This window comes from Cibotium barometz, chromosome 46, assembly GCF_041138505.1.
Source record: "Cibotium barometz isolate CiBa-2024 chromosome 46, ASM4113850v1, whole genome shotgun sequence".
NCBI lineage: Eukaryota > Viridiplantae > Streptophyta > Polypodiopsida > Cyatheales > Cibotiaceae > Cibotium > Cibotium barometz.
Genome location: NC_141091.1, coordinates 42,597,618 through 42,614,732, shown reverse-complemented (window position 1 = coordinate 42,614,732; position 17,115 = coordinate 42,597,618). Strand labels below are relative to the sequence as shown.

The window sequence follows — 17,115 nt, the reverse complement described above, 5'->3', positions numbered from 1 at the left end:
ACCATGTGACCAACATCTAGTGTCTATATTGGGAACTGTCCAAGTGCTCAACCACAATGGCTACTCCTCATAAAGGGAACCTTCCAAAATAGAGCACATCTATCACCCACAGAAACAACATGAGGGTGGAGCATTGAGCAAATACTTTTCCAACATTTCTTTCTTTCTTTCTTCCTTGTACTTATATGAGGAGGAGCACAAGGAAGATGGGACCATGGACTAGGGAGTTTGTAGGCAGGTAGACGGAGAAGCTTGGGGGTAGATAAAGGAGAGAGAGAGGCGTGTTAGTTTGAGTTCTCTTTGCTTGTTTGATTGCATGCCTTGGCTTGGGCATGACACTATTCTCTTTGCCTTGGTTGCAAGTAGTTTCGAAGCACAGGCCAAGCCCGCCTTGGTCTCAATAAGGTTTACATGTTATACAGTAAACCCAAGGGTTCATTTTAAATGGTTTAATACTACATATACAAGACAATTAGGGAACCAACATCATTTTTTGGGATTTTTATGGAATATGCCATTTGATTTAAGGTTTTAATGTGTTTTGGACCCTAGGCTTGTTAAGGTTTTGGAGGATTTTAGTGATGATGATGATGTGAAAGTTGGCATGGGGATTTTAATGAATAAGTAGTGAATAGGTACCCATGAAAGTTGGCAATAACAAAAAAAAAGCAACCCCTCTCTCTGTATCTCTCTTTCTCATGGAGCCCTCTCACACTCTCCCTCTCTTTTTTTGTAGGGCTCCATGGAGCTGAATCTCTCTCTCTCTCTCTCTCTCTCTCTCTCTCTCTCTCTCTCTCTGTCTCTTTGTCTCTTTCTCTTTCTCTCTTGTTTTGTTGCCACATATAAGCTCTTATCAAGCTGGTCTCTCTCTCTCTCTCTCTCTCTCTCTCTCTCTCTCTCTCTCTCTCGTTGTTTGCACTGCTCTCCACCATCAGGGTGCATTTGTTCTCTCTCGCTCGTTGTCTGCAATGGCTTGATGACATAAGGTTGGTAACCTTATTAATAAGGTTACCAATCAATGAAAGAGTAGCGAATATGAAAGTGCGATATGAAAACCAAAATATTATTGTGAGTATGCATAGTAACAAAATCACCTTAGGAAAACCACTAGCTTGGGATATCTCATGTTTCCTAAGCAACGACCGTATGGCGTAGTAGCTGCGCTTAGACGGTTTTGCTTCCTCTCGCTTTTGTGTGTGTGTGTGTGTGTGCACACGCAAGGGGGGGCTAGTGTACGAAAGCAGTTCAAGATGTGTCGCCACCTTAGATTTCTAAGGTTCAACCTTAGGTCACATTAATTAATTAGACATATTCAGTATATACGTCTATCAATTAATTAGGCCTAAGGTTCAACCTTAGGTCACATTAATTAATTAGACATATTTAGTATATACGTCTATTAATTAATTAACCAGGCCTGCCAGCATGGTTAGTTAATTAGAAGCCTTAGTATAGCTAAGGTTTATAACCTTAGATACAAGATTCTGTCTCTCTCTTGACCAGACAGCGTCCGTCAGACAAGATTTCGTCTCTCAGACACCGTCACTCAAGGAAAAATACCAGAAAAAACTATGCCATCGTCTCTCTCTCTTTAATGTAGGCCTCTCTCTTCGTATCTCATCTTCGCAAGCGCAATGACACACTTCTCTCTCTCGCGTGAACATATTCGCACTCTCTCTTGGCTTTAGCCCGGACTGGTAAATGAGAGGCAAAGCCCTTTTAAAGGCCTCCAGAGATGTCTCCAGAAGCCATGCGAAGCATCCATGCGTTGGGCTAGGCCCATGACGTTTTGAAGAAAAATTAAACTAAGGTTTTGCGTTCAGAACTAACTAATTAAACTAAGGTTTGCGTTCCGAACTAATTAATTAATGCCCCACAATATATTTGGCACGCACAAGTGGATATAGCCTCATAAAATAACATAACCTTAGCAAAAACCACCAGCCTGGGATATTTCAAGCAACGAGTAGCTTAGACAGTTTTGCTTCCCATTTTGCTCTCGCTTGTGTGCGTGTGTGCGTGTGTGTGTGTGTGGGTGGGGGCAGCGCGCGAAAGCAGTTCAAGATGGGGAAGCTCCGGCTGTTTGTGGACCGCATGTCGCAGCCTTCCCGTGCTTTACTCATCTTCTGCTTGTACTTAACGCTCCTCTCCCAACCCTTCGACACGCCAAGTACACCTACATTTATCAAACGATAATTGTGTTTTGTTTTCGTCTTTTGTGTGTAGGGCGAATGGGATCGATGCGGATGTGCAGTTGGTGAACCTGGCCATGGGCAAGCACAAAAAGCCCGAGTTCAAGTGTACGAGGCCCTCTCTTTTTGCTGTAATTCTAGGGTAATATTTGCAATCGTAGGGCCTTTTTTAAAGATGTAATTGATCCTATATAACATGTGAAGATTCATTTGGACCCCATGTAGTTACTCATTGTGCAGTATAATCCCCTTTTAATCGTTTCTTTTAACTGTAGAGAGTCTTATATAAGAACTAGTTCACGAACAAGCATTCCAAGCCCTCATCCACATCTTTCCTCTTACCACAACTCTTTTCCCCTAATCAACTATTCCAAACAACCCAATGCCAACCATCAATCGATATGATATTGGATCACAAAATTCATTATCATTAAAGGTTGGTCCTTCTTTTTGGTGCCAAAACAATGACAGAAGTCATGCATGTTCCCAAACTTCTCATTCTTCCTATATTGCTACTTGGGAAATAACACTCTCATTTTGTTGTAAAGTTGGAGTGGTCCTTGCATATCGACGAGCATTGGGGCACCTACAAAGGAAGCACAACTGGCCAGCTTATGCTTGACCTGCTGCAAAACAGCACCTTTGATGCTTGTGTTTTCCTTCTACACGCTGCGTTCAGCTTGCCTGGCTTCACACCTCTTTCTCGGGCCTGTAGGCATCCCTAGGTATGCATACATACTCCAAGCAGGGGGTTCTTGCAAGAATGAGAGATGATCAATGATCATAGCACCCTTTATATAGGGGTATGGATGCCTAAGGAGCTGGCTGACTAGCATGTAGGCCTGGCCGACTTGAAGAGGAGAATCCTTTTTGCCTACTTTTCACACTGTGGTTCCTACTAGCTTAGGTGCCTATGCTTGAGCACCTTGCTAGGGTCCTTTGCCCCTCAAATGGGCTGTCCATTGGGCTGTAAACAGCCCATGGCCCCTTGACCATCCATGTCTCCAAACTTGGTGTTGCATACCATGGGTTCACACACATTAAGGACTCATCTAAATCTAGACACTTGACACCGACAGGTACCCGTCCATGCAACAATGTGTTTTATAAGTATCCTGGAGTCCTTGACACCATTTCATCATTCAAGTGGGTTATGAACTTGTGCAAGACTCGCTCGATTGATGTGTGCAAGACATAGCCAGGTGTCTGACCACATGATTTTTGCACTTTTATAGTCATGTCCATGGCATCCAAGTGCAGCATGCACTGTGCACATGACAAGCTTAGTGATGAGAACAAGCATCATAGCCAAGATTAGTGCCGCCAAATGTAGAGCTTGAATGTTTCCCTTTGCCTCTTCATTGATTCTAGCCTCGGCACTCTCTCTTTCAGTTCTACCTCTCTAGCAAATCTTGGGTTGTTGATAGAGGCAAACAAGCACCTTTGGTGAGATAAGCTGCTTGATGGTTTTCACAACGAGGAATATGCTTGATGTGCACAAATTCAAACTCCTACGTGAGTCCACTAGCTCGTAGATGAAGCAAACCAAGTGACAAATTTTTCACTTTTTATTCCCCTTTTACTTGATTGCATACCAATTGAGAATCACCGTATACATTTAAATTCTTAATTTCCAATTCCTGAGCTGGTTGAAGACCAAAATTAGAGCATCATACTTAGCTCGATTGCAATTTGTTGAAGAACTTCTTCATAGGTGAAACTTATTCCCTGCGGAGATGTGAGAACCACAAATACGCTTTCACAGTGGGAGCCCTTCAGAGGGCGTCACATGCACTCTGCACTCAGTGCATGGTGACAAGATGGCTCATCATCAGCAGTGCAACAGTTGTACAGTATTAGAACCCAGTAGGATGATAATTGTTGTACGCCGTGACCCCATTGTACATCCTCAGTCCAGGATAAGTCAGGCACAAGCTACGTAGGTCATTCCTCAGCCTTAGCGGGTCAGTCAGTCAGTCAGTCAAGTCCCTTAACCCACTTGGAGAGAATCATTCATGCATGTAGAGTCAGTAGAAGCCTTAGGGTTTGCATCAGAAAGCACTCTGCATCCTGCATAATATGCATTCATATGCCTGTGCATCATTTAGAACATCCTAGAAGCCTTAGGGAATTTACTAGGATTTATCTGGTATTTTTTTTCATATTTTATAGTATTTATTTAGCATTATTTGTCATTTATAAATATAAACTTTATTAAATGACTAGCCAACTTGACCAACCTCCAGTTAGTATAAACAGGCTTGCATAGGGCTTAGTTTATCATTCAGTCTTCAGTGTGCTAAGAGCTTTCCTCCTCAGCCCTAGGAGTTCCCTTGCCTTCAGCACTAGACTAGTCTCATCCAGTCCTTGGAGAGCTTGAGGTTGCTTCAGTCAGCCCTGTTCATCCAACGCCTGCAGTTCAGCAGTCCCTACAGCCATAGGCACCTGCATTCAGCATCAAATCAGTCCCTGATTCAGCATACAGTCCAGCCCCAGTTCAACGCCAGAATTCAGCCAGCGTTTTCTGCATGTGTACCAGGCACCTACAATCATCTGCGTTTACAGATCAGCAGCCCTACACATCTGCGTTTCAGTCCAGCAGCAGCCGTACTCATCTGCGTTTCTGTCCAACAGCAACACACCTGCGTTTCTGTCCAGCAGCAGCAGTTCAGCCTGCGTTTCAGTCCTATAGCCTGCGTTTTCAGTCTTGCATCAGTTTTACAGCAGTACCCCGCCTTCTGTGCATCATCCATACATGCAACATTCATCTGGTGAAGGTAACATAGCATTCATAAGTATTTACAGCATTCTAACATAGCTTAGAACAGTCCACCATCTTCTTTTCTCAGCCTCAGGTGTGCAGCCCTTCCTCATGCCCTTGGGAAGAGTGCATAGGCTCGAGATCAGTTCATCGAGGTGTTTCTGCAGCCGTGTACAATTCAGCCAATCTCCGATCCTCCGAGATCTTGCGTTTGGCTTATCTACAGTCCACAGTCATTCTCTCTAAAGAAATAAAGCAAATACTATCTCGTTATCGGGATAGGGGGCCCTTCAGTGGGTAATTCGGGACCCAATCTGGTGTACAGTTCTCATATCTCTCTCTCATATCTCTTTAAAGTTTGAAGTACTAAAGTGGATTGCTAAACTCACGAAACTCAGGATACAGAAGACGGTGTGAGCATTTGTGTGACAGGATCTTCCAATACAAAGACTTCCGCTGCATATCACATTGGTATCAGATTCAGATTGTCCATACACATCGTATCCTAGCGTGGGGGCATCCTTGGATGGTTAGATTGCGTTCCGGCATGACCACCGACTTCAGCATCATGTCTACAAAAGAGAGTACTCATCAGCCGGAAGACGTCTCCCCCCCGAAGGAGACCATGTTCTTCTGCCTACAGCAGACACCATAGCTCTTCTTAGAGCTCAGAACCAGCTGCTCATGGAGCGTCTCCAACTCTTGGAGGCAGCAGCAGCACGTCCTTCTACACCTCCAACTCTTGGAGGCAGCAGCAGCATGTCCCAGCAGCACTCGACTACATCTCCCTCTTCTATCAACAGATGGAACAACAAAGGAGAGAGGACGAGGCCCGAAGGAAAAGAGAAAAAGTAGAAAGACGGGACTATGAGGAAGCCCAATGCAGGATCGACGAAGACCGGCGTCAGGCTGAACTCGCCGCTCGGGAACACCAACGTGAGCTTGATCGAGAATGTATGTTACTCGAGCACCAACGGGAAAAGGAGGCCATACACTTGAGGTATCAGCAGCTTTCCTCAGTCTCCCCAGTCATAGGTGTCACCAGCCAACAGTCCGCAGCAGCATCAACCACCATCATTCGCAGTCAACCAAACTTCAGTAAGTATGATGGTAAGTGTGATCATTCATCAGTTAATCAATTTATTCATCAGTTTAATGCTCATTTTCCATTAGCTAGGATCACAGACCCTCAAGACAAAACCCTCAAGACAAAGTCCACTTAGCGGCTCCCCATCTCACTAGTGAGGCAGTCACTTGGTGGCAGCATTGGTCTAGTATTCATACAGACCAGGCCACAGGTGTCACAGTCTTTGACTGGGACATCTTTGTCCATGACCTGAAGACCAGATTTCTCCCGCCCCAGTACATGACCGGTCTGAAAGACGTGTTCTATGGACCCAGACAGAATGGATCCCTAGTGCTTCAGTTTTCCGGTAAGGTTATACTTTAGCACAGCAGTTAGGGTTACTGAGCAGGCTAAGATGGAGCAATTCATTCGTGGATTGGACTCTAACATTCGGTTCACAGTTTGTAACTTTGAACCAAGTACATATGACCAGGCTCTGACTTTCGCTCAGAATGAAGAAATGAAGCTCAACGGGGGCAAGCCCAAGCAGTCATCTCAGTCCAGTACCAAACCCCAGCAGCAGCAATCAGCTTCACAGACAGGGAAAGGTAACACGTCTTCTAAAGATGCTAAAAAGGACAGCAGTAATAGCTCCAGTTCAAGGGGTAAAAAGGATAAAGAACCTAAGAAAACCCCTGATGAAAAGGCTAAAGCAGGCATTACTGGAGATTATCTTTCTCCAGAGGAGCAAAGGAAGTACCAGTCAGAAAATAGATGTTTTTTCTGTCATATTATAGGGCATGGTAAGAAGGCCACAAATGGCAAGCGGCACAAGCTGCCAAAGCTCCTTCTGCCACAGTTGCCACAGCCTCCCCAGCTCCTCCAGCCCCGCCTACTACCTCAAATGCAGTTCAACTTTTACCTTCCATGCATCCTATGCCATCCGTGGTATTTGATGCTAAGCAGGAGGGTGAGAGCGATGCTGCCCAGAAGAGCCTCATCCGAGCTTATGGCTCTGCCCAGGGCCGACAATTTGTAGTCCTTTTCGATATGGGTAGTTCTGAAGACGCCATCTCTCCCCAGTTGGCTAATAAATTGAACTGTACATTAGTCCCATATCCTTTTTTCTTTTTTTTTTTTTCCGAGAAAAGATCCTTTCATTAGTTATAAAAAAATGCCCGTAGGGCTACAAAAGATCCTCTCCTGCTCACAAGAAAAACAGAGCAAGAGAGGATCTTTGTGGCCTCAAGGGATGCATAAGGATCATATGACTCGTAATCACCAGGGTCCCACTGGAGCCGGGCCAAGGGGCGCGCTGCATATGCCCATATGCGCCAATCCGGGAGCACATTTGCAGGGTCTGGGTCAATATGCCACTTCCGAGAAGCGGCGGCCACTACCCATATCCTCTGAAAGGTGCACTCTGCAGCCAAAGGCGACTCCACCTCCACTCTCTGAAGTCTGCCCTCATCCTGAATCTCATAGTAGAGGCATCTGCCATCCTCAGTGCAAGCTCTGACATCAATCAGGATCTCCAACTGTGTAAAGACTCCCATCCACCGTGGGGCCACTAGCTCGATAGGCGTGAACCACTCCTCTGTGAGTGCCTCCTGAATGTCATCCCTCATAATCAACCCCCCTCTGAAGCGACTCAGCCTCTCCACCTGGATCTCCTCTGGGAGACTGCAGAAGGCCTGCCAGTCGCCAAAGCTACGTGCTGGGCCTGCCGCCAAAGGTCCCCAGGCTAGACGAGGTCGAGAACCCAGCATATGACCCTGCTCTGTGCGAACCGCTGGGCTCCAGATGAGCGGTTGTCTGGCCCGCTCCTCAACACAAGAAGGAGGTGTCTGAGAGAGCCCCGGTCTCAACAGCTCCCAAGCTCTCAGGATGCTCAAGGCAAATCTGTCCTCCCATCCTCTACTGAGGCCTGTCCTCCTCATCTCTACTGAGGCCTGTCCTCCTCATCTCTATGAAGATCCATTGAATCTCTGGTGCCCAAGTGCCCCCTGCCGGGGCAGCCCGAGCCTGTAGCCGCTGCAAAAGAAGCTCTTTCCAAGGCTCAGCGCCTGGAAGCAGCCCCCGAACAATAAGCTTCCCCAATAAGGCTCTACTCTGATCGACTGGATCTATATGCCCAAGCCTCCCTGGGCCAGCAGAAGTGTAATAACTGCCCATGCAACCTTTGCCCGGGCTGGCTGACCGTCCCGCCCAAACCAAAGAAAGTTCCTGATCAGCCTCTGCACCTGGCTGATGCAAGAGCTCGAGAAGATCCAGCAAGACGTAATGTACCACATGGTCGCTAAAAGCACCTGATTTGCCACCACCACCCTCCCAGCCAAGGATAGCCGAGCTATACTCCAATACAAAAGCGTCTTCCGAATGCTCAGAAGAAGCGGGGCAATCTGCTGCTCAGGTGACAAATCTAGTCCAATCTGGCATCCCAAATATCGCACTGCTGTGCCAGGAGGAATCCATCTAAAACCGGGGTCCGGGCTCCATGCCGGAGTGGGAGCGCTACTGATCCAAAAGGCCACTGTCTTGCGCCAATTGATCAATGCTCCCGAAGCTGCACTAAAAACCTGGAGCGACTGCTCTGCCCGAAGAAGATTGGCCTCCTGGCCATGCAAAAATAAGCCCGTGTCGTCAGCAAACTCAGCATCGAGCAGGTCCTCCCCCCGGACTGGGAGCTGGAGTCCTCTCAAACCAACCTCCTCTGCCGTCAAATACATGCTCATAGCCTCAGCAAAGAAGAGAAAAAGAAATGGGGCGAGAGGACACCCCTGACGGACTGATCTGGTCAGCTCAAAACTCGGCCCCCGTCCTCCTTGCAATCAACACCTGGCTACGAGCTGTGGAATACAGAGCCGCCACCCCTTTAATCCAACCTGGCTCAAAGCCCAGGCGAAGCATAGTGCCCTCTAAGAAACCCCAATCGACTCTATCGTATGCCTTCTCAAAATCGAGAAGCATTACCACCAAGTCCTCACCAAGAAATCTAGCTCGGGCCATCGCCTCCCAGAAGGTGAAAATGTTGTCAAGGATACTACGCTCCTTGACGAATCCTGTCTGGGTAGCATGAATCAACTCCCCCAGGAAGGGCTGGATCCTCAAACTCAAGGCCTTTGCTAAGACCTTGTCGACAGTATTGAGGATCGTTATAGGTCTCCAATGCCGAATATCATCTGATACTTCCTCCCCCTTGGGGATAAGAAAGATCAAGCCCTCTGAAAAGCTCTGTGGCATCACCCCAGTCTCCAAAACATACTGAAAGCCCCTGCGGAGGCCTGGCCCCAAAAGGTCCCAATAGCACATAAATAAGGCAGGCGTCAGTCCGTCCTCCCCTGGGCAACTATGGCGCAGCAGGACCCTCAAGGCCTCAGCAAGCTCAACCTCTGAAAGAGGCTCACCCAGAACTGTACGCATACGATCTGTGACCCTCCTCTGCACATGGGCCCACACAGTCTGTCTGCAAGCATCCCGAGCCTCAGTGGCTGGCTCCGCTGAAAGCAGGTCTCTATAGAACCCAGTGGCAATGGCTTTGATCTCCCCGGGCTCAATAGCTACCGATCCGTCCGGCCTCCCAAGCTGACGGACTCCTACTTGAGCATGGCAGGGTCCAGTAATCTCAAAAAACTCCCCAGTCACTCTATCACCAAGCTGCGTCCACTGAGAGGCCTGGCGATGATAGTAAAACTCATGTCTCTGCTCCTCTGCCTCTCTAACCTCCTGGCATGCCTGGCTCAGCTGGGACGCCACCCACTCACATGCAGGCTGCTGCTCCTGAAGGCGCTGAAGCGAAGCAAGGCTGCGTCTCAGCCGATGCTTCCGCTCGCGAATCTCTCCCAGCCGTGTCAAAGCTGCAGCGTGCAAAAAAGAGCTAAGCTCGATGAGTCCTTGGGCACACTGGCCTGCTGCATCCTGGTCAGAGCACCGACTATCATGCCAGATCCTCTCAATGTCCTCAGCGAGACTAGGATCTGTAAGTACTCTCTCTGGGATCCTCAACTGCAAGTTGGGCTCCCGTGTCCTCTCCTCAAGTGTCAAAATAACTGGCGCATGGTCTGAAAATGAGGTGCCAGCGAGAATGCCAACGGAGCCCCCTCGCTCCCCTAACCAGTCGCCCACATAAAAGCGATCAATCCGTGGTAAATTAGTCCCTCCCTGCCCGGCGATCCGACCGAGAGAAACTAAGACTGTCCTGAGAGCGGGAGAAGGCCCCTTGCTGCCATGCATCAGTGATCCTTAGTGACATGCAAAATCGCTCCCAAGCTGCAAGCTCCGTGCCGTGCACTGTAACATGACTGCCTCCCACCCTATCGGCCGGGTCCTCAAGCATGTTGAAGTCTCCCCCGACACACCAATGTGCGGCCTCTGGCAATGCATCCGTAACCTGGGTCCAGAACTCTGCTCTGGCACTAGCATGGTTGGGCGAATAGACCTTGAGCACGCCCAAGAGCTCATCATGCATCCTCAGAATGACATACTGTGCTCTACCAGGCACAATGATCCCTCGATCCACAATGGCCTGCCGCCATACATCTGCAATGACCATGCATACTCCTCCCTGTCCACCCAAAGGACCAAACCCTGTAGACCAAAAGGAGTCCCATCTACCAGGCATCACCGAACCATATCTCTGGATCCTGCTCTCACCCAAGTGGTGCTCCTGCATCATCAAAATATCAATGCTGCCACCAACCAGGCATCTCTGAAGCTCCTGCCTCAAGCAACCACGATAGCTTATATAATGTGCTCCGCCAAGGCCCTGTACATTCCATGAGATGATCCTCATGGATGACCTGCTGAGGTGGATGCTGTCTCAGCCGTACGGCGGGCCTTCGCAAGCGGCTTGGATGGAGAGTAGTCCCCATCCGAGCGGCTACGAATCTGCCCACCCGGTGTGCTGCAAGAATCACGGATCAGGCGCCAATGGCTGTGTTCCATGGTGACTGCCTCCCGCTCAGACAGAGCAACCTCGTGTATACATACATATCCAGGGTCGCGTGCTAAATCTGCCACTATGCGAACGACCAAATGACGAATCCCTGAGGCATCCACACTCCCGGGATCCAAGAAAAAATGAGCCAACTCCCATAGTCGGCCTATAACATCTGTCACCTCTCCAGATCGCTCACATGGTGAGAAAACTCAACTGCCTGAGTCTTCAAAGTGCTAAGAGCGAGCTCCAGAGTCCACTCCCGGTCGCATGGGCCACAGAGAGGGAACGAGAAGGCCACCGCTGAGGCAAGTGCCTCCTCCCCGCGGGCCGGAGGTATCACTACATGAACTCTGATGGGTGCTGGCTCATGGGGGTCCTCTGCTCCAAAAAGCCGTGTGAAGGAGTAATCAAAAGCCTCCGAGCGCTGTCTAGTGCTGAGGCGACTCAGCCGACTGCGGATAGATGATATCCGTGAACCCTGAATCGGCATGGTAAGTCTCCTCTGCGGTGCTCGAGCAAGGTCGGTGCTCAGAGCCCTCCGGACTGCAGGTGAATGCAAGGGGACTGCCAAGGCCTCCCGGGGAGCTGAGGTGAGCGGGGGGGGAGGAGGGGGGGGCGAGGGGGGTGGAGAAGGAGCCGCTGCCGAAACCGGAGCGGGGACGGGAGGAGGCGAAGGTGGAAGCGAGGCGGTAGGGGGGGACGGGGGTGGGGGGGGTGAAGGAGGGGGTGCTGGCATCTCCTGGTCCTCAGTCGTCGTAGGGGTCTCCTCCTGGAGGGGAGCAAAGCTGTTCCTCATGGGAACCCAGTGATGCTAAGACTGTGGCTGCTCTACTGCTGCATCGGTCTCTGGGCGTGCTGCTATGGCTGTCTCCCTCGACGGCGCCCCTGTCCAGGCTGCCACTCCGAGGTCTCTGTGGCCTGAGTAGGTGTCCCGGAGGCTGCCTGCCGAACCGCATCTGTGGGCGGGCCATCAGGGGTCTGCTGCTGCGGTGAAGGTTGGGGTCTCCTGCGAGGGCAGCCCTTGGCCAGATGGCCGACCTGCCTGCAAATAAAGCACTGGTTCGGGAGCCCCGAGAACTCCACTCTCTGATCAATCCATCCCCCCCCTATCCTAGGTAGCTGAATGACCTTCGGAAGGGAGGAGATGTCAGACACCAAAACTCTGACCGAGGGTAGCCCAGCTGCTCTGGCCACCACTGAAGCTGCTGTGGGGCCTGTCTCTAGCACCGAACCCACCAATGCTCCTAGCCTAGAAAGGAGCGGAAGGTACTCCCGGCGGAGTCCAGGGAAGCAAACTGTAACATGGAAAAGGCGCTCTCCCTGCTCGGCCGCTGCTGGGTCAAAGCCATGCTGCCAAGGTCCGAAGAAAGCCCGAGCACCCCTGATGTCAAGGGGACTCATGGCTAGGACCTTGGCCACGCTCTGGGCTGTCTCGAACTCGATCTGGTAGTGTCCACGGCCCAGTAGCTGAATGTCCAGGATCTTGCCCACATCTGCAAGAAGGCGGGCCTGGAGAAGATCCCGGATCTCCCCTCTGCTGCTAGGGCGAGTGCTGACTATACGGCAGATGGTGGAATGTGCTTGGAGGTATTCCACCTCTGCGGCGAGGCTCGCTTCCTCTTCTGGCGAAAGAGAAAGCCTGATGGGGGTGTCCTCAGGGGCGGGCGAGGGGGCTGCGGGGAGTCCGTCTGAGGCGGGGCGGGAGGAGCCTCCATCAGTGTCTGAAGCTATGTCGAAGGCGGAGCGAATACGGAGAGTCCTGCAAGAACTGAGCTGCACGGAGGGGGAAGGCGGAAGGCAAAAAGGAAGAAAACCCCAGGGGGGACGGAAAAATCAGAAAAGGAAAGGGGGGGGGGGGGGCGGCGAAGACAAAAAGCCCCTAGGGGGGAGGCGGAAGCAGCGCGAAAAAGGGGGCGGGGGGGAAGAAAAGGCGACGGCGGCTAAAGGGGGAGCGGGGCGCTGAAGAAAGACGGGAGGGCGCGAAGGAGAGGAGCAGGAGCAGGGGACGGCGGCGCTACAGTGCTGGGGCGCGCTGGACAGCCAGACGGAGGAGGGGGGGCAAACGCGAGGGCAGGCGCGAGCAGGCGCCGGGGGGGGGGGGGGGGGGAGGGCGTGCAGTCAGCGCGAGCAGGGGGGGGAGCGAGATCTTCAGCGAGCCGTTTGGGGGACCACATTAGTCCCATATCATCTGGATGTGGACGGGTTTACACCTGGTCTTCGCACCCACATTTCCTAGAAGGCACAGAAATTTGCCTTTGCACTTCAGAAGGCCTCATTTCAATGAGATTTCATCGTCTCACCTCTGTTGGGGTGTGACATGACCTTAGGAATTCAGTGGTTCCGTCAGTATGAGCCTATTTCCAATTGGGGGCAGGACACTTTTACTATTTGTAAAGGTTTTCCTGAGCCTGTCATGATTCGTGGGGATAGAAGCATTCTTGGCATTCCATTGATTTCGCATCTCCAGGCCAGACGAGCTATCCGCAAGGGAGCTGAAGGAGCACTCCTTTATGTTCGTGCTCAAACAGCCCCTCCCTCATTAGTAGCATCCGTTACATCTTCAGTCCCTCAGTTAGCAGACCTCCTATCCAGACACCAGGACATTATGCTTAGGGACGATCTCCCGCACAGTCTCCCACCCTCTCGCCTTGAGGACCATCACATTGATTTGGTCCCTGGATCAGATCCTCCTAGCAGGTTTCCCTATCGTCTTTCCAAGACTTTAGAGGGCGAGTTAGAAAAGCAGCTATCTGAGCTTCTCCGAGCCGGATTCATTCGGCCTTCTTCCTCCCCATTTGCTACTCCTATCCTATTTGTCCAAAAGAAGGACAAGTCTGCACGCCTTTGTGTAGACTACAGCACATTAAACAAACTCACTATCAAGAATAAGTTTCCTATGCCCAGGAAAGAGTACATTTTGGAGCGTTTAGACGGTGCTAAGTTTTTCACTAAGATCGACCTCAAGAGTGGTTACCATCAGGTCCGCATTTTTGAAGCTGACATTCCAAAAACAGCTTTTCAGACAGAGCGTGTTTTCGGACAGAGCGTGGTCAACTACGAGTTCGTAGTCATGCCTTTTGGGCTTACAAATGCACCCGCAACGTTCAATAAGATGATGTCTAGGATTTTTGCAATCCACATTGGGAAGTGTGTTTTCATATTCCTTGATGACATACTAGTCTTCTCAGCCACTGCGGAGCAGCATGAGAAAGATGTGGAGAAAGTCTTGCACCTTTGTGAGATAATCAGCTCTACATAAACGCCAAAAAGTCTGTCTTTGGTGTTAAGGAAGTTCAGTATTTGGGCTACATCATCGGTTACGATGGGATTAGACTGGACCCATCAAAGGTTCAGGAGATCTTAGATTGGGACATTCCTAAGACCGCCCAAGAAATCCATTCATTCGTAGGTCTTTGTCAGGCCTATAGTACCCATGTCCATCAGTTTTCCAACCTTGCAGCACCTCTTATCGACTTGCTCAAGGGGGTGAAGACTCGCAAGCAGAAAGTCTCAGTTACAGGTAAGGCACTTGATGCATTCCTTGCACTCCAGAAAGCTGCCTCTGAAGCACCTGTATTAAAGTTAGCATCATGGGACGAACCTTTCGAGGTCATCATCGATGCCAGCAATGTAGCCATAGGTGCAGTCCTCCAGCAGGACAGTAGACCAGTGGCATATTATAGTAGAAAGTTGGATGTCGCCGAAAAGAATTATTCGGTATATAACAAAGAGCTTTTGGGTGTGATCACAGCGCTCAAACATTGGAAGCCTTTTCTTTATGGACAGGCTTTCACAGTGAAAATAGACCACCAAGCACTTAAGTGGCTTCAGACTATGCCAAGTGCCCAGTGGAGTGATCGACAGGCCAGGTGGAGTCAAATCTTCCAACAGTTTGGAGGTATGATTGAATACATCCCTGATAAGCATAACCCAGTAGCAGATGCTCTCAGTCGAAAGTCCAGCATCCAGGCAGTCCAAGAAGCTACCATTCTCGAAATCACGGGGAAGGACTTGGATAGTATGAAAGACCAATATGTCGACTCCCCTGAGTTTGGTACTCAGTACAATTTGGCCCTCAATGCTCTTCTCCACAATGCCCATGACTCCTTAGTTGGAGGACATAGGGGTATCAACAATACCCTCGAGAAATTAGAACGGTCCTTTTATTGGCCAAAGATGAGGCGTGATGTCTATGCACATGTACAAGCCTGTAAGATTTGTCAAAAAGTCAAGGTTCCCCATACAAAGAAGGCAGGTTTACTTCAACCTTTGCCTATTTCTGACGGACCTTTCATCGACATATCTATGGACTTTGTAGGGCCTCTACCAGCATCCACCGGATCCCGTAACACTCAGTGTTTTACTATTGTGGATCGCTTTAGTAAATTCTGCATGCTCATCCCATGCAAGCATACGGCCACAGCCGAGGACGTAGCCCGTCTGTTTCTCAAGCATTGGTATCCAGTTTGTGGTTTGCCTAGCACCATAACATCAGATAGAGATTCCAAGTTTACCTCGCATTTCTGGAGGGCATTATTTGAAAGCTTCGGAACTAAGTTGCAGTTGTCTAGTGCATTCCATCCCCAGACAGATGGCCAGACAGAAATTTATAACCAGTTGGCCTTTGATGTCCTCAAGTCATACTGTCATGACCAACAGTCCAAATGGGAACATTATCTTCCATTGGTTCAAGCTATCTTGAACGACACTCATTCATCATCCAGTGTCGGACGGACTCCATATGAAGCAGCCTTTGGTCGCTGTTTTTCTTCTCTTTCGACGAGAATGGTGTCTCCATCTTTAGAGGCTAATAAAACCACGGAAGCATTTTCCAAGATCGTTGAGTGAGTCAAGGACCGCTTGACCAAAGCTCAGGAAGCATATAGCAGACAGGCAAATAAGTCTAGACGAGATGTCCACTTCAAGGAAGGGGATTGGGTCTATTTGCGTATTATGAAACAGAGATTGAAACAAGTGGGCAAACGTTGTCCCAAGCTTTCATTCCGTAGTTTTGGCCCTTTTCCAATAGTTAAGAACCATATGTTGGTCCAGAAGTGTTTGATGTTTCAGATGAACAGCAGCCAGACGTGGTAGACGAAGCAGAAGTTATTGAGCCTGAGCAGATCCTTCTTCATCGATGGAAGCATGGTTCCGATCGACGGGTACGTCAGTTCTATACGAAATTCCGAGATCGAGGCACCCACGAAGCCGTATGGCTCGTCGAGGAGTTCTTCCAGGAGTACCCCTAGTTATTGGCGGACTACTTGGAAGCCATGAACCTGCCGCCAAGCTAAGCAGGAGGGAATCTCACATGCACTCTGCACTCAGTGCATGGTGACAAGATGGCTCATCATCAGCAGTGTAACAGTTGTACAGTATTAGAACCTAGTAGGATGATAATTGTCATACGCCGTGACCCCATTGTACATCCTCAGTCGAGGATAAGTCAGGCACGAGGATAAGTCAGGCACGAGCTACGTAGGTCATTCCTCAGCCTTAGCGGGTCAGTCAGTCAGTCAAGTCCCTTAACCCACTTGGAGAGAATCATTCATGCATGTAGAGTCAGTAGAAGCCTTAGGGTTTGCATCAGAAAGCACTCTGCATCCTGCATAATATGCATTCATATGCTTGTGCATCATTTAGAACATCCCAGAAGCCTTAGGGAATTTACTACTAGTATTTTTTTCATATTTTATAGTATTTATTTAGCATTAGTTGTCATTTATAAATATAAACTTTATTAAATGACCAGCCAACTTGACCAACCTCCAGTTAGTATAAATAGGCTTGCATAGGGCTTAGTTTATCATTCAGTCTTCAGTGTGCTAAGAGCTTTCCTCCTCAGCCCTAGGAGTTCCCTTGCCTTCAGCACTAGACTAGTCTCATCCAGCCCTTGGAGAGCTTGAGGTTGCTTCAGTCAGCCCTGTTCATCCAACGCCTGCAGTTCAGCAGTCCCTACAGCCATAGGCGCCTGCATTCAGCATCAAATCAGTCCCTGATTCAGCATACAGTCCAGCCCCAGTTCAACGCCAGAATTCAGCCAGCGTTTTCAGCATGTGCACCAGGCGCCTACAGTCATCTGCGTTTACAGATCAGCAGCCGTACACATCTGCGTTACAGTCCAGCAGCAGCCGTACTCATTTGCGTTTCTGTCCAG

The 17,115-nt window shown here is 49.6% G+C and overlaps 1 protein-coding gene across 1 annotated transcript in view; it reads left to right on the top strand.

Annotated features, from left to right (window-relative positions):
- The first annotated feature begins 1,931 nt into the window (after positions 1–1,931).
- The window catches only part of LOC147612239 (glutathione S-transferase T1-like), a 48,120-nt gene continuing 32,936 nt past the window's right edge, over positions 1,932–17,115 (top strand). Inside the window, exons 1-2 of the mRNA XM_086784125.1 lie at positions 1,932–2,132; positions 2,227–2,300. Coding sequence (XP_086640251.1) covers positions 2,065–2,132; positions 2,227–2,300 — 142 coding nt within the window. The 5' untranslated portion in view covers positions 1,932–2,064. The remainder of the gene's footprint in view (positions 2,133–2,226; positions 2,301–17,115) is intronic.